General features: G+C 50.5%; 1 protein-coding gene across 2 annotated transcripts in view; it reads right to left on the reverse strand.

The window, feature by feature from the left end:
- Nucleotides 1–4,583: 4,583 nt before the first annotated feature.
- Nucleotides 4,584–24,273, reverse strand: part of SOGA1 (suppressor of glucose, autophagy associated 1) — a 109,677-nt gene continuing 89,987 nt past the window's right edge. For both annotated transcript variants that reach the window (XM_014524924.2, XM_025216072.1), the window contains exons 11-15: nucleotides 21,658–21,909; nucleotides 21,014–21,085; nucleotides 20,052–20,122; nucleotides 12,244–13,687; nucleotides 4,584–11,589 (exon numbers count right to left, since the gene is read on the reverse strand). In XM_014524924.2, the coding sequence (XP_014380410.1) occupies nucleotides 11,440–11,589; nucleotides 12,244–13,687; nucleotides 20,052–20,122; nucleotides 21,014–21,085; nucleotides 21,658–21,909 (1,989 nt within the window). In that variant the 3' untranslated portion in view covers nucleotides 4,584–11,439. The remainder of the gene's footprint in view (nucleotides 11,590–12,243; nucleotides 13,688–20,051; nucleotides 20,123–21,013; nucleotides 21,086–21,657; nucleotides 21,910–24,273) is intronic.

The raw sequence follows: 24,273 nt of genomic DNA on the forward strand, positions 1-24,273 counted from the left end.
GGGAGTAGTTGGACATGAGGAGTATTTATGAATTGGGGAGATGGGGAAGGAGGAGAGAGGAGAAAACAGAAGAGGTGAAGCACAAGGCAGGATGGGATGTTAGGAAGAGGTGATAAAATGTAAGAAGGGTGAAGGGAGATGGGAGGACAAGGCACAACAGGATGCGGACAGGGAGCAATAGTGGAAGAGATGGAGAAGCACAGAGGGATTGGTTAATGGTAATAGATAAAAAAAAGAACAAGGAGGATGGGAGATGGGGAAGCAGAAGTAATGAAGGTATAGGGGAGTTGGTGAAGTATGAAGACATGGGTGGGAAGTGAAGCAGAAGAGGCACAATACAATCACAGAAGATGTGGATGCACAAGAACTGTGGTGCTGGGGAGATGGCAAAACATGCAGGGGATGGGGACCAATGGTAGGAGAGATGAAGAAGCAAAAGTAGGGCTATGTTAATGGTGATCAAAGAGAATGCAGGAGGATGTAATAGAAGATTGGGAAGAATCAACAGTGATCTGTGGGTGGGGGAGGTGAGAAAGCAGGAGGAGTGATTGGAGATGGTGATGGAAGGTGAAAAAGCAGGAATAGGGACAAGATGATCATGGGAAATGGGGAGGTATGAAGTGGCCTGGGTAATAGAGATGAAAGGCATGAGGAGGGTTTGACAGCAAGGCCAGATGAAGCAGCACAAGAGACAGGCAAGAACAGGGAAGCATAAGAAAGGTGTGACAGAGATGAGGAAGCAGAAGAGGTAAGGGCAATTTAGGGAAGTGATTCAATGGGAAGGATGGGGTGATAATTGGAAAACACCAAGCATTTCAGTGGGAGAGATTTTAGGAGTGCACCTTGTAAGTGAGTCAATGAAAAAAATGGCTGAAATGTAGAATGGGGGAGCTGATGATAAATTTCAGTGAGACAAGGTAGCATGAGACACGAGGGTTGGAGGAGCAATGGAGGGAAACGGGAAACCTGAAGTGGACACGACTCTGAAGAACCATAGGGAAGGACTATGGAGTTGCCCCTAATAAGAAACATCCGATGACGTAGGAATATAATGAAAACATGGTGGTGAAGGAACAATGGGGAAAAGCACGGAGGGAGACAGGCAGGCATGAGATTCAGCACTGGTGAGAAATGAAGGAAAAACGGGGGGAACTGGGCTTATTCAGTCTAGAAAAGAGGAGACTGAGGAGACTTAATAGCCGTCTTAAACTACTTGAAGGGGGGCTTGAAAGAGGATGGAGCTAAGCTATTCTCAGTGGTGGCAAATGACAGAACAGGGAGCAATGGTCTCAAGTTGCAGCAAGGGAAGTTGAGGTTAGATATTAGGAAGAATTTTCTCACTAGGAGGGTAGTAAAACACTGGAACAGGTTACCCAGAGAGGTGGTGGAAGCTCCATCCTTGGGGGTTTTCAAAACCCACCTAGACACAGCTTTGGCTGGTCTGATCTAGTTGGGGATGGTTCTGCTTTGAGCAGGGGGTTGGACTAGATGACCTCCTGATGTCCCTTCCAACCCTAATTTTCTATGATTCTATAGTTCTAAGTGACGAAGTACAAGGAAAGATTAATGGGAGTGCTAGCAGCAGATTACAGAAGCATGGGAGGAGTTAGGCAAGAGGTGGGGGAAGGGACAGAATCTGAGTGCAACATATGCAGTTTCTGCGCATGACCTGGAGGAAAACGGAATGCAAGAGGAATGTAGGAGGTGAGAGGAGGAAGGGGAGGGGCTTGTGGGGTGATACAACTAAGTGAGGAAATGCAATGCAGAATTAGAGAATGGAGAAAGGCACAGGGAAGATCAAGACAGATCATTGGGAGCAGCGAAGAGAAATGAGGGAATCTGTGGGGACTGAAAAAAAATGACAGGAAGGGTAAGAGGTGAGAAAGCAGGAGAAGGAGCTGTAGTAGAAAAAAGATAGGCAACAGGACAGGGTATGGAAGAAGTAATGTAGGGAGGTGATGAAGCATTGAGTTGGGGAAGCACAGTGCAGACAGAGCAGAACAGGTGCAAGATGGGGAATCAAAGTGAGAGTGGAGCTGGGAGCAAAACAGAGGGAGACTGAATTATCTGACAGTGATCATACAGCCACAGACAGGCATGGGAACTAAACAAGGGAGACATGGATCAATGAGGGGCACTGAAAGAAGCAACAGAGGAAGCTAGATGGCTGTGAAGGGCACTGGGGGTAGTGAAGGGAAACGGAAACAGATTCATGGAAAACGTTTGAAGGAAACAGGCAAGACAGCTAAAGGACAGGATTTGGAGAGAAGTGGGGAGCCATTGCTGGGGCTGCGGGTACAGAGTCCTTGTGGCACTCCAGATGTGTCAAATGGATTCCAAGTACATAAGGCCACAGAGGCAAGCGTGTATATGCAGAATGGGTGCATGGTGGTATGCTCTTTAGGTTTAGATGGGGCAGGGCACACATCTGCACGGGTGCATGCACATACATGAGGGACCCTTATGGAGCTGAGCCCTCTGCATCACGCTGTTACACTCCTCCATCACCGCTCATGGTGCACTGCAGTATACATAAGAGTGTCAAGTACAGCGATCACAACTACAGCACTACTGGGTGCACAGAGCCTGTATGCTAGGACCACGATCTGCACTCTGAGGAATGGTCTGCTTGGGGCTTTGCTTGGGGACTTTGGTCTATCCATTCTTACAGCTCACTTGAACCAGCAGGCAGCGTGTTGTGAGGGAGTTGGGCCTCACCCTGAGGGCCGCCAGATGATACAGCAAAGGAACAGCAGCTAATGAGGAAGAGGCTTCTCAAGCCTGGATCTTAACAGTATTTAAGAGCAAAGAAGGGATGGAACTAACCTGCAACAGGAGCAAGCTGTGTGCCTCAGTGGCTCTTCAGCAGTGACCCAGCCCAAAACTGGTCCAACCACAGGCCACAGGAAGTGGATGCTGGTACCAGGCAGAAAGTGGCAGATGGAAATCTGCAGCATCTTCATGACCTTAAAACTAGCTTGTGCATTGGGAGCAGCCAGGCTAGGTATGTTGCAGGTACAAAAGCTGGCTGACCCAATTACAGGGTCACTTGGGATAGGGGCTGAGTCACAACTCTGAAGGCTTCTACATTTGAGCTAGGAGTCAGAGCTCTAGACAGTTGAAACCTCTGAGCGTATTTCTAGACAGTGCAAGGCAGTGCCATCCAGGGACACAACACACCTACTGCTCCTGAACCAGCTGAAGTGTAACTGGTAGCTGTGTAACTGGAATGTGTACACAACATCACCCCAACATGGTTGTACTCCTGCTAGTTTGGCAGTTGGCAGGCACAGCACGTCAGCATGGCACTACCTCATGCTCTATATAGACCCAAAGAGGTGGTGGCAAAGGTGCTTTCTTCCAGCCCCACCCTCAGCTTGCTTGTGCCCTGTCCTGAGGGGCCACCTTGTGGGACAGGAAAAGATGTCAGACTCTTTGGCTTCTGTGCCAAGGTTGCCCAAAATGGGATACGTTTTTCCTACATGCAGTGCCGGAGTTGTAATGTGAACCCATGTCCTGCTAGGAACTGGGTCCCAAAGCTGTCAGAACCCTTTGAAAGGCTCCAACTCCCACTCCCCGCCAGTGACAGCTTGGGGCATCACAAAGTTTAGCACTTACTGCTGCAGCAGGGAGCCAGGCACATTGGTGGAGAACCTCCTCTGAGAGGTTTCAAATACATATGAATTTGCAAAGCAGCAACTGGGAAGGCTCCAAGGTAAGCTTTTTGCCTTTGATACAGAGTGGAACAGTTGATCTTCCCTAAATGGCTTCCCTAGCAGAGAGTTCTTATGTGCTCTGCAATTCACCCAGTGTAGAGCAAGGTTCAGTCTCAAATGTATTCTGGCTATTGAATAGCTGCTCTATTGCTTCTGCTGGGGCTGCCTGGAGTTTAGGTAGTAGCACAGGTGGAAAAGCAAGGCTCCATCCTTTTGACCCACAGGCCTGTGCCACCTCAGTTATTGCTTCTAACCCAGCAAGGCAACCTCAGCTCAGCATCCAAACGTACAAGGGGCTGCACCAAGCTCAACCCCCACTGCAGCACTGCGAGTTGTTGTGGCCACACAGTAGCAGAGAAAAAGCAGACCCCAACTTACAAAACCGAGCTCCTAGCATTCACATAGGAATGGAACCAATTTTAAGAGTGGTCTTTGGCTTCTTTGTCCTGGCTTATCTTGTGGGTGGTTGGGAAGGAATGGGAGCCCTGATGCCTTTCAGCCGGAGTCTGTGAAGGAGTCAGGATAAAGACAGCCAGCTGCTCTGTCACTCTAGCTCTCTCCTAATGAAGGTTTTTTCCTTACAAGACTGGGCAACTCTGGCTGCTCCTAAAGCAGGGGTGGCATATGCAGACTGCTCTTCCCTACTACTAAGTTTATGACAAATCTCCAACAGTTAGAGCACAGCTTCAAGGTCACTTGAAGGGCAAGGGAAGTTCCTAACACTGGGTAGGAGAAGGCAGAGAGAAGGGTTCCCAGAAAGAATTTTGCCTTTCTCTGGGAGCTAGAGGGCTGTGTGTGGTGAGGGAACTGACTGGAGGGGTCAACATGGAGTCCTGCAGTGTCCAGACAGAGAACGTATCTCTGGGGTTGAGTTGAGGGTTCATAGTCCCTTTATTTTCTAAAATACAACAAGGAGGCACATGATACAGATGAAGTATGGAGCAAATTAGAAAGCCCCGCCATCAGAAGCAGAAGAACTGTTCTTCATGTGAACATGGGGCTACGCTAGAGGAAGGGGAGAGCAAAGAACCCAACCTTGGAAACCTGAGGGCCATTGAGAGAAGATACAGGGAACAGTAGGCAGCAGCCAACAGATCTTTGGCTAGAGCACTCCCATTCCTTTCCCTGGCCCTGAGCTTCCCACAAAAGCAGACATTTTGCATGGGGCTGAGTGATCACAGACACTAGTGCTGCCATGAGGGTGACCAGGGAAAAGGCTGCAATGCTGTGGGTGAAGCAGAGACAGAGCTCTGCCCTCTGTGAGCCAGCTCATTAGTCCCACATGGAAGGGCTGTAAGGACAGCAGTTCCCAGAGGGCAGCTCTCCTCTCACATACACAAGCACAGGGAGGAAACATAATCAAGTGAGAAGAATGGGAATTCAGTGAAATCATAGCTTTCTACTACAGACACACAGACCCTTCTGTCCTGGGAAACAGGACATAGCAGATGTAACCAAAGGTATAGGAAGAGGTGGTAGCCAGATGTCAAACAATTTTCAGAATGGGGTGGCCCCCGAGGTCCCCAGCTGAGTGACGCTCAGAACTTTTGGAGACTGTTTCCTCTGCTTCACAGCAAGAAGTAATTCTGTGAAAGGCTGCACATTACAACCCCCACAGCTCAGAGCTGCCCAGGTACTTCCTTGCATCCTTCAACTGACTTTGCCGAGGCAAGGCATTGTACCTTGAAGCATGTTTGAGCTAAAGCTGTATCCTAGCCACAGAACTAGTCCTTAATTCCCCCATAGCAGAAACACCTGGCACTGTTATTTACAGCATAAGACAGAACATACAAATATTACAATTCAAAGGCATTGTAAAAATGAAAAACCACATTCCAAAAAGTAGAGGCTTTTTTAAAAAAAATCTAGTCATCAATGAAAATGCTAAAAGTTTTCCCAAACGAAAGTATTTACAACATGAGTTACCAACCACATTAATAACACTGTCCCAGCCCCTCCTGGAGGGACTCCAACCCCAAGCTCTACAAACACATGCAAAAATTAGCAAGGGTCACATGAAAACTGGGCTCCAACAGTTTTGGCTTACTGAGTAGGGTGAACAATAAGCTGCCTACTTTGTGTTCTGCTCCTCCGGTGAGGACATGCCCAGACACTCTCTGGATATGTCAACAGAAGGCGACAGCAGGAATCACTCAAGTAGAAACCACACTGAATCTTTTGTGTATTCTAATGGTAAGGGAGGCACACAGTAACACACACGTTGCCGGAGGACAAGACATGGCTATGGTGTAGCATGCACCCTGCCTGCCTGTGGTTGCAGCAAAGCCAGGAGGGAGAAGGGGTAGCAGCTTCATGTACAAGGACTCTCAGTGAACAGAACCATGTGGAGTAGCAAGCAGGGGAACAATTCACACCCCATGGGAGTAGGCAGTTGAAGACATCTACTGATAATTGCTCTCCAGCCCCTAGAGTGTGGGGCTGTAACACATGAGGATGCAGGTTCTGAGTGGGGTCATTTCCACAGGTTTGGTCTCCACCTCCTACAACTACTAATCTACTCTTTGCATTAAATCCAATAATCTCTACCTGGCAACAGAAGATGGTTTCTACCCTTTTTCCAAGCAGTGCACATTGAAGAAAGTGCCCTAGAAGGCAGCAGACAGGTAATTGGGCTTCATTAGCACATAAGGCAGCTGGTGTTGTATTTTTAGAATGAGAAATCTGTCAGCATTAGCAGTGTGACTTAATAATGTGCTAAAGCTCTCCTGGGCTGAGGTGGATCTCTGAACTACCATGGACATCTTGCTTTCTATCCTGCCATCTCCTCCCCCTCCATTTCCAAATTCTGCTCACTAGCAGGCTGCAGGATTTAAGTGTCAGCCCTCAGAACCTGCAATCTCTTAATCCAATTGGTGTTTTTATTTTAGCATCCATCTCCCCAAATTAGCTAATTGCATTATTTTTTTTAAAGTCCTTCATCTTAAAAAACTCAGAGTGATTTGCCCCCACCCCACCTCATGTTTAGCACAGGCCCTCAGGGCAAACCAAAAAATAAGGGATATCCTTAAGACACTTTAATAAGCAAGTACCATATTACATGGTGTTTAAGTCAGGTTTTGAAGCCCAATTTTTGGGTCTTAAAAATCAATTTCTACTTATACACTGTGCCACATCAAAAAAAAAAAAATCAGGCACCGGGTTGGGCTCACCGCTCAGGTGGCACAGTCCCATCTCCTGCAAGCGGTGCTGCCTGGGCCATGCCAGCGCTGCTCACAGACGATGGAGCCACACCAGCTAAGTGCCGAGCCCAGCGCCACTTGCAGAGGATGAGGCAGCAGCAGCCACACATCGAGCCCAGCCCCATCCTCTATGAACGTACTGCTTACATTCATATCATAACAATTCACCCCATATGCAGTGTCTCCCTCTACGTTCCCTGCAACCTTGGTGGAAAGCCAAAATTAACAGACTGTGCCAAGAACTGTGCTGATAAAATGAACAAGAAACAGACTTCAGAGACAAAAGAGTGGAGGCTGGTGCTCATTAAAGGAAAGGTAATGGGGGCTGGAGGGAAAGTAGGGTCCCAGTACAGCAAAACACCTGGAATTCAAGTCTGATTAAGTCAGCTGTCTTCACATGTCCAGCTGAGTAGGGCTTGGGCTAGTCTAAGCACTGCCAGGAAAAAGGGCATCTCTCTCTCTCGGCCAATTCCTCTGTCAGCCAGAACCACATGCCCAGGGATATCTACTGGGCTTTCCTAACCTCAGCAGACTGAATTCAGGGAAAAGGCTGGGACATGCCATGGGGGAGCTAAAGGGTATCAGAAGTGTCCCTGTGGAGAAATTTTAACTTGCCTATATATTTGTTTGAAGAGAGGTTGCCAGCAAACAGGGTTTGTTGAAAGCCATCTCTCCACATTCATTTTAAATAAGGGTGTGGTCATATGCACAAGTCACTATGAGGCTATGATCTTAGTGTGTGCTGGTGTCAGCTACCTCACAATTACTGCCAGGCAGTTACTATGGCATAGCTGATGTGCTATAAATTCATGTTCTAGCTCAGGGGATGCCAACCTGTGGCATGTGTGCCACAAGTGACATGGGTAGCTTGTGTGTGACATGCAGCAGACTGGGGAAGGGGCCAGCAGCACAACAGCAGATAAGGCATGGAGCAAAAAGCAAAGCAGGCATGAAGCACAGAGCAGAGAGCAGAAAGAAGAGCAACACATCAGGCAGAGGGAGGGGATCAGAGTGGCATTTGGGTAAGTGCCAGGCTAGTTTGCAGCATGCCTGCCATGGTTGGCCCCCACTGCTGTAGCTGCTGCACACCTCAGTGACTTGTTTGTGTGTTTTTACCAGAATAGCTTTGTAATGCTGGGGGAATGGGGTGATAAATTTGGCAGCTTTCCTTAGATGCTCACATGGTCAGAATTCAGGAGCTGACTTATGAGCACCACACATCTGAATTAAGGTGACAAGGAGCTTTGCCTGTGGTACATCACTGGTACTGGAGCACTGAGGAACAGCCCAGCCCTATCTTACAGTGGGTATCTCCAGCACTAGCATGTTGTACATGGAGGCTGCAGCTTGGAATGTCCCAATCAAGGAGCAGCAGTTAAAGATACCTGGAGATGGACTCCGCTGCAATATTAAACAGCATAGGGAGGCAGGCTGGCAGGTCTGGGCTTCATGGCATGCTAGTGGCACTGTGACTGCTGGTGCTGAGGTGGAAGGGAAATGGAAAGGCTTCTTCTGTTTCCCTTACCTGCACCCAGCAAGGCAGCCTGTTGTGCAAGAAGTGAATAGTTGAGCTGCAGCCTCCTTCCATGACCAGAAAGTGCTTCTCCAGAATCACTGGGATCTTCACAGGCTGATACCAGTCTGCCAGGGAGGGTGGGAACAGCTCTGTGGTGAAACCCTGCCTCTGCCCAGGGGACAGACATGCCTAGTGAAGGCTGGTGAGAGCATCAAACAAGTCTAGATTATCCCTGACTCATCCTTCAGGGACTCACTCAAACCTGTGCAAAGTGGGTGTAAAATGCTACTGGTTCTGGAGCTCTCAGAGAGGGATAGGCAGAGAGAAGCTCCCTGTAGTTCTCTGTGCTGTGACCCATTTGCTTTCACTGCCCCCGGTGACAAATGAGCCTAGGCCTGGCACAGCACCTGCCATTACCGCCACCTATAAGGCTTTGGGATTTTAAATTACAGCTTGCTAACGGGGTGTGGCTTGAGTGCTCCCCAAGCCACAGCCTTGCAGTGAGCTTAACTTGGTACCACATTAAGTGCAGCAAAATCAGGAGCTGCTTGGCCAGGAGCTTAAGAACAGACTTGGTGCTTGACCCCTGTTAGCACAGGCCACAGTGGTCAGGCTGATAGCTGGACAGATACCACTGAGCCATCTGTCAGGCTGATGGCTCCCATAGTGACTGTGCTCACTACATGCTTAGCTCAAGGCCAGGGTTGATTACACCAAGGCACTACCCAGTGACCCTTGTGTAGTAACTGCACTGGCACAAAGCCAATGGATTCCCTCTGTCTGGACTAGCCCCCCTGGTCTATAACTACCACCCTAAATCTTAATACCCCCACTCACCACTGTGGTATCTGATCAGCATTAGGGACCAGAAGGCAATAGGCAAGTGGAGTAAACCCAGCCCCCACAAGGGGGGGGATGTGGTCAAGAGTACAGCCAGCTTTACAGACAAAGGAGGTGCTGATCAGGAAATGAGTGAAAGAGCCCATGGGGGAGAAGTGTGTGCTGTGCTCAGTACCTGCTGGGCAGAAGTATGGGTCCTTCAGCAGTTGCTTCAACTTGAATTACATCTAGGCACCCATACTGTTCAGGGAATGCCTGACTGAGTTCTGGCTGTGGCACCAAAAGCATCTGCCCCTTTAGTGACACATCATGCACACACTTGCTCCCAGCATGTCAGATCAAACATTCCTGCCTTTTTTGGACACAAAAATAACAAGCTGCAGGCTAAGAACAGGCCAAGCACACTAATAAGTGACCCCTTAAGACCTCTACAAATTGCATCGTGAACAGCGTACCAATAAGTATCAGTGATAAATTAGAAACTAAAAGAGTCTCCTGGAGCACAGCCAAGGCAACTGTCCTGGGGAGCTGAACACCTCTGACAGGAACTGGAACCTTTCAGGAGCTGTTATTCGCATGAACAGCTGTTGGAGTAGCACTAAGTAAAACCCCTCTGAAATTGAAACAATGGTGGGGTGCAGCACTGCCTCACCGAAGGCATGGCAGGGAGAGAAAGGAGCCCAAAAGATATTCATAGCTCATCCAAGTGCCAGCATGTCAACACCTTGTACCTAGCACTTCAAGTACAGTATAAAGAAGGCTACCCAAGCTCTGTATTTACGGCTGCCTAGATGTCCATCTTCTGATTGGCCCAGCTTCTCTCCCCCCTGCATTTAGTTGCATATCTTGGGGTCAGGCTTTCAGAAGTCAGGTGGTTGCAGAGCTTCTGCAGCCAAAATCCCCAAAGGTGGCCAGAGGCCAAGGCAGCAGCTGCAGTCCTGATGCAGATTTGCACTCTGTTGGTAAGCCCAAGAGCTTTCACTTGGAGCACCCCAGGGGGGCAGAGCTGGCTGCTGTTTTGTGTAGCAGCCTTTCTGTTCCATGGGGTAGGGGAGGGAGAAGGAATCCAGTATTGTTTTGGTGACAAGGACCTGAACATGCCCTCTCCATGAACCCTGGGATCCTCCTCTCTCTGCAGCTTTCCAGCACAGGAGCAGGCACCTGCTGCAAAGGGTCATGCAACAGAGCTGCAATCCAAATCCAGCTGGGATGTGCTAAGCAGTCCCCGCATGCAGCAGGAAAGGAGGATGTGGCACTGTCTGCAGGTGTCTGTTAAGGGGGGTGCCGGTGACAGACTCTCTGAAGGGGGCACTCTCTGAAGACAGAGCTCCCTGAGTGCCTGTTTCAGTTGCACTGGGATGGGAGATGACACAGACAACAGCTTCAATAGGCTTTATACCGTGAGCCCACAGTTCCCCCCACCCTCCCCACAGCCCTGTCTGTGAACAGCATCATCAGCATTACTGTGGCACTGTCTCTGGGTGCTGACCAATCTGCTCTCCCAGCAGCAACCCCTCTCCAGGACTGGTATGAGCAAAAACGGCAGCAGCATAGATCCCAGAAGTCCCTGGCGCCAGAGGGTCTTTGCAGAGGCCATTGCAGGACTGCAGCTGTCTGAGCCAACAGCCCAGATCAGGTGAGGCCCATCTCTTCATTCTTCCTCTCAAGGCAACAGACCACTGCCAGGGAAGGAGCTGCATTGGCCCAAAGTGGGGACCCTCAGGGAGCAAGTCTCTGAGGAGCCTGAAGGGCTATGGAGATGGCACAGTGATTCCACATCAGGCTCTGGGGGCTCCTCTCTCTCCTGGAGACTGTCCTCCTACTGGCAGGAGCCATGATGTTTGCAGGTTACTTCCTCAATGAAAGGAGCCACCCACCCCAGCGGGGCTTCCCTGCAGTCCCCTGGAACAAGTCCACACGTATTGCTGGGAGCCTCATCCTCCTCACTCTAGTGCAGCATCTGCTTCTTAAGCATCCCCTTGATTAGGGGACAGTTAGGAGACAGATGGATCTGTGCCTGTGTCTCAGAGAGGGGCCCCTGGGCCCCCTGCTCAGCTTTCCCAGGGTACAATCAGTCCCACTGGCTGCAGAGGAGCTGGCAGAGTCAGGAAGCGCGCTCTTTCATCAGGACAGTTGAAAGCAGACATACTGCACAGCCCCACTGTCCTCACTCACTCAGGGGCCCTGCCTTCTCTTCTGCTCGGCTGGACTCTGAAGGATGCAGTTTGCACTTGGAAGGGGAGTGACGAACAGTGGAGCGGGATGGCCGGGCAAAGCAAGAAGTGAGGGACTGGGAGCTGCAGTCACATGCTGTGTCCTGAAAAGAGAAGCGGGGGAGGATTAGGAAGGAACTGGGCATAAAGAAGAGCTGCAGCTAGGGCTGGCCTCATACCCTCATCCAGACATATCAACTCCTCAGGCAGGCACAGGGTTAGCAGTGGGCTAGTATTCCTATTACCTATGTTGTGGTAGCCAGAGGCCTCTGGGCCCCATTTTGCTGGGCAAGTGTAAACCCAGAGGAGGAAGAAGTGCCTGTGCCAGGAAATCTGATCTCCAGTGAGTGGAGGTCTCACACTGCACCTCTTTCTGAGTGTAGGCTGACATCACAGAAATGGGCACGTGGAAAAGCATCTTGGCCCAGCCTTGTGAGGTGACATTTGTTGCAGAAGCCCTGCAGTCAGCTGTCTGTGAGCAACAGAGCTTGTCTGCCGAGACTGTGGGGTCCCACCCAACAGCAGCCTGTGCCGCTGCTACCTGACTGTCTAATCCCAAATGAGGCATGCAGCCAAACCCACAACTGATAAAGGAAGTAGAAATCTGCTCCTGTCACCTCTCTCATGCACACAAGAAGGGCTACTGTACTATGCTTCAGACTGGGCAGCAAGCTACCCCACCTGGTGGATTCAGAAGCTGGACTGACACTGCGTTTTAAGCCTATGCTGCCCTGTTAAAGTAAAAATAAAGGTGTTACCTCACTGACTATAGCAGAAATGATGTCCAGATCCCTGCAGCCCCCGTCTTTGCCTCCTTGGCCTGGGGAAGGTGGCTTCAGTTCATCGCTACTGCTTTGCTTCAGAGTTTTCTTATTTAGGAGCCTGGAAACATTTTCAGATTGGTGGTACGTGGCTGGAAAAGAGTGGTCCAGTTTTCTGTTGCCATCATCCCCTGCTGCTTCCTTCTTCTCAGTGGCAGTTGTGGGGCTCTGCACCCTGCCACATACATTCCTGAAGAACTCCTGCACTATACCGTATCTGGGGGCTTCTGGCTTTGCTTTGTTCTCTGGGCACCCTGTTTTCCAGATGGATTCTGTACTTCCAGCATGCTCCACAACACTGAACAAGCTGGACAGGCCATCATTGATGTTACTGAGGACTGGGCTGTCTCTAGTGGTTGTGGATCTAGCCCAGGCTGACCCATTTTGCTTACTCTGATGAAGGTTCCACAGGCTTCTGTCCTTGGTACTGTCAAGTTTAGAGGAAGACCTTCTCTGCAGCTTTGGGGAGCCATACTTGGGGGAGCAACAGGGACGCTCGATCCTGGAGTGGACTTTGTCCAAAGATGAAGAGATCTGTTTACTGCGCACAGACATTAGGGAGGAGCTGCGTGGGGACCAGCTCTTGCTGTGGATGCTGCCCCTGGACATGTCTGTCTGCAGACCAACACTCACTGTCTGAATGGTCTGGGTCCCAGTGGTCGTCAGGCCCACCGTTTGGCTGGAGGTACTCTTCACCTTTCTCTCCAGTGAACTGGAGCGAATGGCCTGCCGGACACAGTTGGTGATTTCCTTCATGTCATCGCTCATGTTGCCAGATATCTCCAAATCATGCAGGGAGGATGGGAACCGGGGCACTGGGGGCACAGTGTTCTCAACAGGGGTGCTGTCCAGCAGCTCACGGTGCTGCTTGGAGAAGTTACACAGCCAGCTACTGTACATGTTGTCAGAGCTGTCCGATTCTTCCAGCTCCTTGGGCTTGGCCATTGTAAACAGGAAGCCAGGCTCAATCATGATCTTCCCCTCTTTGTTTTGGACTAGTGGTGCTTCTAGCCTTCGAACAACAGGAGGGCTGTAATAGATGCGGATCCCAGTCTTGTCTGGCGCTGTGTAGCTTCTCTGCATCTGTTTTTGGGCTGGATCTTGCCCAGAGAGGTTGTTTGCCTGGGAGTAGTCCCATGAGGAGATGCTCCACTTGTCTTTCACCAGGCTATCGGGGTTGGATTGCTCAGTATTCACATATGTACATTTTTTGGCTTTAACTCCTGTGGTATCTGCTATGCCATTAGGCATGAGCTGTGCAGCTGGAGACACCTTCTTGCCTCGAGTGTGGTCAGAAATCACAGGGGTGGTCTTGCCAGGAAGGTAGGGAGAACAGTCAAGCAGGCTTTCAAACTCTGACATAGAGGAAACAGATTTTGTCCTAAATGGAAGAAAGAGGGCAATGGGTAAAGCATGCTTGAAGATGGAGCTAAACATTGATTACATGCCCTGCAGTGCCTGGATCTACAAAAAGTCCAACATGTGAGTGGCTGAGGGCTGCATGCACACTCCTGCCCCCAAACTGCATGCCATGCAGGATGTACACTGTTGCATGGGTGCTGTGTGGCCTTCCCACTGCACTGTGTTGTGCAGCACTGGCCCCCTGCACTGCACTGCACAGTGGTGACTCCTGCTGTGGTGCACCAGCGCTGTGCAGGGTCCCCAGGATCCCCCAAAACCCCTGGCTACAGGCCCTGTGTCTCACATGCTGCTCCAGTCCCCCAAGGGAGGGGGCAGGAAACAGAAGCAGGAGGGAGGAAGAGCCTGGAGAATATGGCAGCAGCACCAGGAAAGCAATGGGGGAAGCGGCACCTGGACTGAGAGCCTGGGGGCCCCATGCAGCCCACAGCTGCCAGTTGAACATCTGTGCCATTATTCACATGGATCCTGCTGTGGCTGTGTATCTCTCCTGCACACGAGAGATATTTTGTGTGGCAGAGTTTGGCAGGGCTGCAAAAGCTCCTGAGCCACCTCAAGCTCCTGTAGGACATGGAGGGCAGTGTCTGTGGCCCTTCTAAGCTCCCTTGCCAAGTCTGTGTTACTAAGGACTTCTAAAAGGAAGAGCAAGTAGCAGGATCCGCACTCTGAATACCGTGCCTCAACGAACACCATTAATGTGGCATAAGTCAGCAGTTCTCAACCTTTTGCACCTTACGTCCCACCTATGTAAGGTCAAAAAATCCTGGTCCCACCAGTCAATGAGCGGGGGGGCAGGGTCCCCAAAGGCCAGTCGAAGAGTGGGGGGCGGGGGTGGAGAGCAGGATTGAAGCACGCAAAAGCAAAACCAGAAGTCCCACCATGGCACCTAGAGGACCTTTGCATCCCACCAGTGGGATGCATCCCACCGGTTGAGAAAAACTGGCATAAGTAATACTCCTTTCCTCTTCCCTCAGTGTCAGCATGAATCCCACTGCAGGAACTCAGCTGTGTCAAACACGTTTCAGCACTGCTCTCCGAAACTTGGCTTTTAACCTGGCTGCCACATAAAGGAAATAATGTTAAGTGAGCTGGGCTCAGCCTCTGTGCCATGTCTCCATGCCTCGCCACTGTCGCTCTGAAAGTGGGGGCCGCCGCCACGTGCCTCGCTGCCCGGCCCACCCAGCGGCGACCCGCAAATGGTGGTGCCTGCCGCTTTCAAAGCAGCAGTGGCAAGGCATGGAGGCACAGACCAGAGGCTGAGCCCAACTTGCAGCTGTGGTCCGCCCTCACCCGTGCAAAGATCAGGGAGCCACGTGCCCTCCCCAATCTTGGCTGCCTGGTGCCGCGCCTCCAGAGAAGCCGCCAGGCTCTTCCTGGGGATGACAGGGCAGGGCAGGGCAGGCACAGGGGTCCCAGGGACTCCATCCCCTCCAGCCCAGCAGTGCAGCTGAGGCTGGCCCCACTCCAGCCCCTGGCTCTGGGCCCCCTCAGCCAGTGCACGGCCAGGGCCTAGGTGCAGAGGCAACCGGACTGGCACTGCCAGGGCTGGGAGGCAGCCAAGGCAGGTGCAGTGGCCAGGGCCAGGAGGTGGTAAAGGCTGGCACAGCCAGCACCAGTGCAGCTGGGAAGCAGCCAGGGCCAGGACTGGGAGGCAGGTGGGGCTGGTGTGGCCGAGGCTGGGAGGTGACCAGGGCTGGGGACACGCCAGGCAATGCCGCTTTCCCCTCCTTGGCCCTTTCCCCTCCTCCCTCAGGCTTTCCCATCTGAGGGCATGTTTGTGCGTATGCACATGTGCATGCTCAGCCCCTGCCCCCCCCCATTTTTTTTCTTCCTCTGCTAGGCCCCACCGTGGCTGCCAAGCACTTCCAGCTCCACTGTTGCTGAGTGCTGCCAGTTCCAGCCACATACCACCTACCCCTCTGGCCCCACACAGGCTGATATGCCCCAGGCCCTGCACACCCCTAGGGATGGCTCTGCCTGGCAGACTGTGCCTTAACGTTCAGAGGCAGAAGCTCACCAGATGACTAGAATTCAGTTGTCATGCTCATGGCACTGGTTTTGCCAAAGTGCTTATCAGGGAGGATCAGGTGAAGGTTGCCATCTTCCACCTGGCAACAAGCACAGTTTTGTGAAGAAGGCTAGCAAGGTAATTGGTGTGCTCAGAAAGAATTACAGGATCACCCTAGGAATGAGTTTGGAATGTGAACTCAACACCACCCTGTCCCTACAGAAGATTGTGGGGGCAGAAGAGCTGGAGCTGCTGACTCCAAGCTGAGGGGATAGCAGCCATGATCAGGTGGTGTCTAAAATGTTCTGATACGGATTCAAACAGAGACTTCATGAGTTTTGTCAGGAGACTGAGATTCCATATGGCAATCAGGTCTTGAATCAAAGGGTATGGCTCAAGGAGGCACTTGAGGAATCTTGATACCATCAGGCAAGAGAAAGTTAATCATGAGCATAATGAAGTACAATATGTCAATACTGCTGGAAAATGAAGTTTGAGAAAAACATAGCAAGCCCAAAGGTAGAATCTCAGGTTGATAATGTCAGGGTCCCATTGTGAATTTTGGATAATTCCTGTGGCCCACAGAGATTTCTATCTGGAAGTACACATCTGTAAACTGAAAGCCATGAACCAATCTTGTGCATGGAGAAATGGAATGACTGAGATACATGATGCCATCTTGAACCTGGGGAGACGCATGTATGTATTCATTCTCTTCAGGTCTGGGATAAGATCCCTGTTATTTTTCAGAATCAGGAAATACCAGTAGAATCCTCTTTTCTGAACCCTGTGGGATCCTCCTCTATGGCCCATACACAAATAACAAGCCATTTCTATTTGTTACAGCCCTTGCAAGAAAAGTCCCTGAAGAGGGACGAGGAAGGTGGTGGTGGGGTAGAGAATGGGCTCAAGAGAGGAATTGACTGGGAAGCCTAGATGTTTCCTCCTGATGCTCTACCCACTAGAGACACTAGAAGGGGAGTGACTTCTTTCTTTCCACCATGCTGTTCTTCATGTATGATACAGGGAGTATGATAGTCCCCCCAACTGTATGATACAGTCATTGTCATCCCTTCGCCCCCTCAACTGGACCATGGGAGGCATAGTGTAGGACAGTGGTCTCCAACCTTTTTAAGTAAGAGATCACCTTTGGCATTTAAAAGCAACCTCAAAGTCTAACATGCGACACCCCCTCCTCTGCCCCAGCCCAACAGGTAAGTTTCATAGTTTCAAGTCTGTGAGGAGGGAAGGTGGGGAGGGTGCAGATCAAGAGTGTCAATCACCACCTTCAGAGCAGGGTGTTCTCTGCTCAAGGATGAGAACATATGCCCCAGGGATAATGAGAAACAGACCTACTAGGGGGGCAATACTGATATGTCTTGATGTCTGTATTTCAGTGTTTCAGCATCAACAGTGGTTCTGGGCCTTCCAGGGATGTGTCCTCTGTAGCAGGCATTAATGCCAGGACGGGTGTGTCACCAAGGCCAGGGGCAGCACTAAAGTCTCTGTTGTAGACCAGTGGTTCCCAATCTGTGGTATGCGTACCACCAGTGGCATGCAGACAAACTGTCAATGGTACGTTAACAGATAATTACTTTATATCACAAAAATTCGCCAGTGTTGCTTAAGGTTATATTGTTTTAAATTGGTGTTGCGTAATTTGATAGAGTTTGGGAACCACTATTGTAGACCATTTCTCACACCAGCCCTCAGCATCGTGAGGGGACTTCATGATTAAATCTCTGGAGGTTGTATGAGCTCAATCCTATGGAAGGACACAGCTCTGCATACAATCTTTGTACCTGCATTTGGATCACCCCATCTTAGATGCTGGATTTGGTGCTGGTAAGACTGGTTCAGGTTTGGTGCTGCAGGCATGTAAAGAAGTGCTCACCTTTCAGTGGGCTGGAATCCAGCTGCAGGTGGTCAGAAGTTGCTAGTCTTCCTGGCTGGGAGCAAGCTGAAACTGATAACTAGTTAATGAGGCTGGAGTCATAAAGAGGGCTACCAGCTCCAGGAACAGAGTGCAAGGGGGAGAGAAAAGAGGAGGCTGGGGTGCTGAGAAGCACAGAGCCAGAGTTGCCCTTCTCAAGCTCTGAAGGAAGAGAGCAGTTTCTAGTTTTGTTTGTTGTTTGCTCATTTGCTTGTTTCTTTGTTTGTTCTGTTTATGGTGGAGACAAAACTGTCCCATGTAAAATAAACTGGATGGAAACCCTGAAGTCAGAGCTGACTCTCCTATATTAAGAAGTGACATATTCTTGATATGTGAGTGACATATTTACAGGGTACCCCAGTTTCTTCTGTGTGTCTTCTCCATGCTGGTCTTCAGTGTTACTTGGCTGTTAGATGGGAAGCTGGACGATGCTGGCTTGCCCTTTAGCAGGACTCTGAAACTTGCCAGGGTCTGAGACCTTCCTGGATTGTTCCAGAAGATGGAACACCCCTCATGACTACTACTTCTTAGTGGAGAATGAAATGCAGACTTGTTTAGTATAAGACCCTCCTAAACAAAAGAGGTACATGCTGCATTCATTTTTCAAGAATAAATAGCCCACAACAGGGAAGATGGGATTTTAAGCCTGCAGCTGTCAAGCTAGCTGTTGTGTGGTTCTGTCCAGAGAGTCTATATACTACGATATACAAGGGAGCCAACTATCAGTGCTTGGTCTAGAGGGACTCCTAGATATGACAGTAGTCCCATTCACTGTTCACTCTAATTCACACTATTTCACAGGGCTGGGCTGAGGGCATGAATAGGTACCTCCTGAGACTGGGCGGGCACCATGGTGGCAAGCACGGACTGCCCACAGATGCCGGCTTCAGCGAGCAGGGACCACCCACAGATGCTGGTGTCAGCAAGTAGGAACCACCCACAGATGCCAGCAGTGGTGTCGATGGCAGTGAATGGTGAGTGGCGACCGCCCACAGAAGCTGGGGGTGGGGGGCACGTGCCTCCCCCACCCCCAGTGCCCCTTCTATGTGTCATCTAGGGCTGAGGGTTTCCTCCCCACACCCACTGGCCATGTGACATCCTGGAACAGGCACCAGCCCCTCCTCTGGATCCACTGGTACTTGCACAACTGGGCCCCGATGCCCCAACTGAGACCTCTAGGTGCTGCTGCAGTACAGATACTAGGAATGATTCTGTCCCCAGCCCAAGGAGATGTGCCCTGGATGGAGAACCAACCTGTTTGCTCTCTGTACTTGGGTAGGTCCAGCTGCGCCTATATTATCACTAATGTATCTGTGCTATGAAGCACAGGAGCTGCCTCTATGAGCATACTGCCTATGTATAGGATTGTGGGATTTTCTGAACCCAAAAGGACCCTAAGAATGGCTCGTGGTAAGGAACCACTCTGCTAGCTGGGCTCCTGAGCAGTTCTAACATGCACGTGCATAACTTTGTGGGGCCTCCCACTGCAGCCCCTGCTACCATCTGCTGTGAAGGGAGCATCAGGCAGCACCTGGAGGTTCTGGTTGTACTCCAGACTCACTTGGGGCTATTTACACCCAGCCAGCATGGACGCTGTAGTCCAAAGGAGAGAGAAAAGCAGAACCAGGAGTGATATGGGCCAGCACGCCCAAAAATCAGAGCAGTCCCAAGATCATGAGAACTGGAAAGGTAGTGGGAAACCTACAGCCCAACACAGAGAAGGCAAAACTCAGAGACAAAAGTAAAAAAGGAGAGATGCAAGGAGCCAGTGACATAAGGAGCCTGAGGCCTGGATCTGATGAGGAAGATTAGAAAGCAAGTAACTGCAGCCATGCTCAGGACAGTGAAACCCTCAGGCATCATACCTGTGGGTGCCAAGTCACCTGTATTGAATGCAGCACTCTGGGAACATCTGATGTAGCGGTAATGTCACTGCAAGCTGCACTGTATGATGGCACAGCATGTCTATGATCTCTACAAACCCAGACTCGCAATCCCCTGGAGTTCCTATCATGTCCTGCCCAAGCAGGGTGCTTCCCATATAAACAAAGGGAAACCACACCAAGAGCACTCTGTTAAGAGTGACAGGCAGCAATCATCACAAAGAACATGCAAAAGGAAGCAGTCTCCTAACTTCAGTGAACAGCAAGGAACCCTCAGGTGCCAGTCAATCTCAGAACCCTTGGGGACAGACAGGAAGGCCATCCTACTCTGGAGATAAATGGGAGAATTAAAGCAGTGGGAACTGCATCAGCCCATGCTTACAAAGCAGCGGTGCCCCTACAATTATTACTTGCACTCAAGCCCATACCAGTTTGTCCTTGCATCCCACCAGGAGTGAACAGAGTGGGACTGCCCTTGAGCTTGAGGCTGTGTTTGTCTCACCTTTTTAAGTTGGTTCCTTTGGCATCCATTTCGGAAATGTTCTCTTTGTCAGTGATTTTTTCATTAAGAGCCTAAAATGACACAGGAAGAAACTCTGGCATAAGCTGGCATGTGGGACTCAGTAATGCTACAACAGAACACAGGGCTGCATTAGCAACTTCCCAGCAGCTAGAGGGCTACACTCTATTAGTGACAGAGCAGCACTGGAACTCAGCCTGGGAGTTAAGACTCCTGGGTTCCAAACCTAGCTCATTACAGTCAAATATCTGAAACTGAGTGCCAAGGCAGGGGATCTAAATCTGCATTCAGCCACCCAAATAGAAGATCTGTAATTCTCACTGTGACCAACACAGATCAGAGCTGTCACAAGAGCCATGTCTTCAGATGCCTGATGCTGGCAGACACACCTCTAACAGCTGTGGCCTTAGTCCCTGAATTTCAAGTTCCCACTAGAATGATGATCAGGGGCTGACAACCTAGAGCCTGCAAAGCCTTTGAATCCTAACCATGGAGATGTGGCTTTGGTGGGGTTTGGCAGCATTGGGCTTTGCCTGTGATGCACCACAGCTGAGTGGCAGGGAAAAAGCAGCAGCGGCAGCCAGGTCCTAGTGCCAGTAGACCTCAGACTAGAGCCAAGTCATTCTGGATTGCCACCAGAATGGCTGCTGACCCCTCGTCTAAATGTTTATAGAGTGAGGGCTGCACCACTATTGTGTAATATGAGTAACTGGTCCCAGCACATTTGTGTTCCATCCTCCCTAATCAGACAGAATGAGGCTGGCCTTCTCTCACTATAGGCTGATGCTAGTGTTTCAGGCTGGGACCCTGAAAGGGGATGGTCCTTGCTCTTTTTGCCCTCCCAGGGACCCAATTCCATAGGGAGCTTGTTGGCTTGTAGAGCTGGTCACTCCATCCCCTCTTCCCCAGTGCTGAAGAGATGCAGCTGCTCCTCTCTTACTTACCTCTTTCCAGTTGCTGCTGTGCTTCTCCATTTCAGAGTGTTTCAGAGCCCACCGGTCAGCTCCCTTCTGCAGCTGGGGAATTGCAGAGGATAGGATGTTTACTCGACACAAGAATGGGTAAAAGCCTCAGTTACAACCAGCTCTGGCCTTCAAACCAGTAGGCAGCAAGTGTCACTTCTACAGATATTGATGTCTGTCCTCATTCAGAGGGCTGAATAATATGACTACTCTCACAAAGCCCAGAGTACCCTCAGGTGATCTCAAGAGGAATGTTCTGGACTCACCAGACTCAGGGATAGTCTGGGTAGTACCATGGCCATTCCCTGCCTCGGGATGCAGCCTGGCCTTTAGTGTCAGGCTGGAGGAGCCCAAATGGAGTTCCTGGAGGATGACTACATGGGGTAGTTTACAGTGCATGAAAAGAGGGATAGCCAAGGTGCTGCAGCAAGCTTAAAGTGGGACAGCAAACCAAAGGGAGAAGAGATGTCATCTGTCCATGGGCAATGCTATGCACTTACCGACAGAGCACAGGGCCTGAACACATTTTGGCCACCACAAGCCCTGAGCACATTTGCCTCCTGGGCCATCTGATCATCATGGGAACACCTGTCCCATGAAGAAGTGACATTCCCATGAGCCCTCACCTGGTTGATTTTATTCTGCAGCTCCTTCACTTGCTGCTCTGCCTGCTGCTGCTCATCCTTGAACCGGCCCAGTAGCTCCAGTTTCTCCTGATTCCAGTTCTTCTCACTGATTTGCAACTGTTTGGTCAGGTCCATGACAGCACTGTAGGACTCAGCCAGGAGGTGTTGATGTTCTTCTCGCTCCCTTTTCAGGGCCACTTTCCAGTCAGGGAGTGTCCTCTCAGGGACACCTTTCCCTGCCTTGGACTCCAGCTATTTGGAAACAAGGAACAAGGCAATCAAATCACAGGCCTAAAGGCACCCAATGAATTCACAGCCTGACACTCACCAGCACTTGCTAACTCTGGCCTAGGGCATGGCAGGCTTGTCTCAGTCTGCTTCCCAGAGCCCCCACAGTAAGCCCTTGGAGCTGCTGTTCCCATTAGGGCAGTGTTTCTCATCCCATGGGTTGCAACCCACAAGTGGGTTGTCAGAATATTTGAAAGGGTCACAAACTATTTCAGAAAAACTCAGGAAACCATGGGTTTCCCCTTGCAGGCTGGCAGCATTCCAGCCTGCAAGGGGCTGGGGGGAGTGAGACACAGAAGGTGCCATGTGTATGTGCGTACACACACCTGCGTGTGGCATCCATGCAGGGTGGAGGGCAGCTCCTGCAGCTCCCTGCAAGTAAATCTATAGGGCATAAATGATGCATTGGTTGGGGGGACACACGTGATGTTGTAGCAAGAAACCCTTGTCTGCCCCACCACCCTCATGTGAAGCTCCTCCAATGGAAAAAGCCCCTCTTTTAGTATTTGCCCCCCTTTTGGGGATGCTTTCTCTTTTCTACTTTTTCTTCTTTCCTCTCTCTTTCATTTATTATATCATTATTATTTTTATATAAGGTGTATTTGCAGTGAAAATAGAGCTTGTAGATGCTTTTACAAATGTACAAAGTAAGTTGTACCATGTACCAATGTTAGCAAGAACAGGAATCTCTGCATGGAGCAGGTCCCTGAATGAATCATGGTTGATTGTGAAACAAAGTAGCTAGTCTCAATAAACAAGTTAATAAGCGGCAATTAACACCTACAAAACTACAGACCAAGAGGAGGAAAGAATCAATACAGAGCCAGGAACTCCCTGAAACTTCACTGTTAAAGGTGCGGAAGCCCTGATTTGAACTAATCAACGCTGGAAACAGACCCTTGGAGCTGAAATACCCCCTGATCAACCACTTCCAGAGCACTATTCATCACGGCAGTGAATCAATCTAAATTCATCAACAGACTTCTGAGACTGCGCATACCTGCGGACGTGACCCCTGGGGCTGACAGCTGCCATCCAGCAGCTACCAAGAGGGACATCCCTCAAGGTCAACAACCCCTGGATTGGGTAAGCCTGAGAATTGGGGAGTCACCAAAGTCTTCCAGAGGGGGATAAAAGGCAGCGAAGAATGACCCTGGTCAAAGAATGGCACCCTCTTTGACCTGACCAGCACCCTGCCTGTGCAGCCAGACGGACCAGCCGGCGACCCCCTTCTGAAGCAACATCACACTGAAAGAAGCCTCGACTGGCCATCAACAGCAGACTACAGCGCTTGGGGATAGATATATCTTGACACCAGTGCTTAGCGTTTAGAGCGAGCTACTATGAGTGTGTGTGCGTGGATGTGTGTGTTTGAGGGGATAAGCACCAAGGTTTATGGTCTGACTTTCGTATCTGTCCAATAAACTAGACTTTTATGACGATCCTGTGAGTTAGTCCTTTGTAGCCAACAACGTGTTTGGGGAGGGGGGGGGGGGGGGGGGGGTCAGATTTGTGTAGACACAGGGCTGCAGCCTAGCTGGACCAGCATGGGCACGAGTCACCTCTATGGCCCAGCAGGTGGGTCCCAGTGCAAGAAGGTGGAACACGGCAGTGAGACTAGTTGCCAGAAGCTAGGCCATGCTGGCAAGACAGAATGCAGCCCAGTGTGCAAGCAGTTGGCAAGAGGAGGAGGTGAGGACAGTGTGGGTTCTCCCCCACCCCTGCTACTCCTTGTGCTACTGATGCCATGGCTGGAGTGGGGTTCATGGTAGCGGCAGCAACCAGTCCCACTGCTCTATTCTACCTTCCCATGCTGGGACCCACCTGATGAGTCACGGAGGCAGCTCCTGCCCATGCTGGTCCATCCAGGCTACAGCCCAATGCTCCCACAAATATAGGGGGGGGGCACATGCACCTTCATACCCCCCCCACCCTATACACTCACTCCCAGCCCCACACACTAGGGGGATGGTGCCTGGGGAAGTCAGGGGCTGTGGGTCAGGAGTGAGGGGTGCTGGCAGACCCAGGGAGCTGTGGGTCGGGACTGGCCATCAATATTTATAACATGGGTCCTGGTATAAAAAAAGGTTAAGAAACAGCGCAGTAGGGGACAGTGTCTTTTTATTAAGGGACTAAGACTGCAGAAAAGCTGTTGCAGTGGTCACACACAGCTGAAGCTGACAAGCAGAGATAATTATATGCCTTTACATTAGGTCCCCAGCTCTGACTCCATAAGAGGTGTTGAAAGATGGTGCTTCTCCTAGTCTAGCCATGTCCAAAGCAGTGAAGTGAGCTAGGAACTGGATACAAGCCATGGTGGGCAGTGAG

This window comes from Alligator sinensis, unplaced genomic scaffold (genome assembly GCF_000455745.1).
Source record: "Alligator sinensis unplaced genomic scaffold, ASM45574v1 scaffold398_1, whole genome shotgun sequence".
NCBI classification, from domain to species: domain Eukaryota; kingdom Metazoa; phylum Chordata; order Crocodylia; family Alligatoridae; genus Alligator; species Alligator sinensis.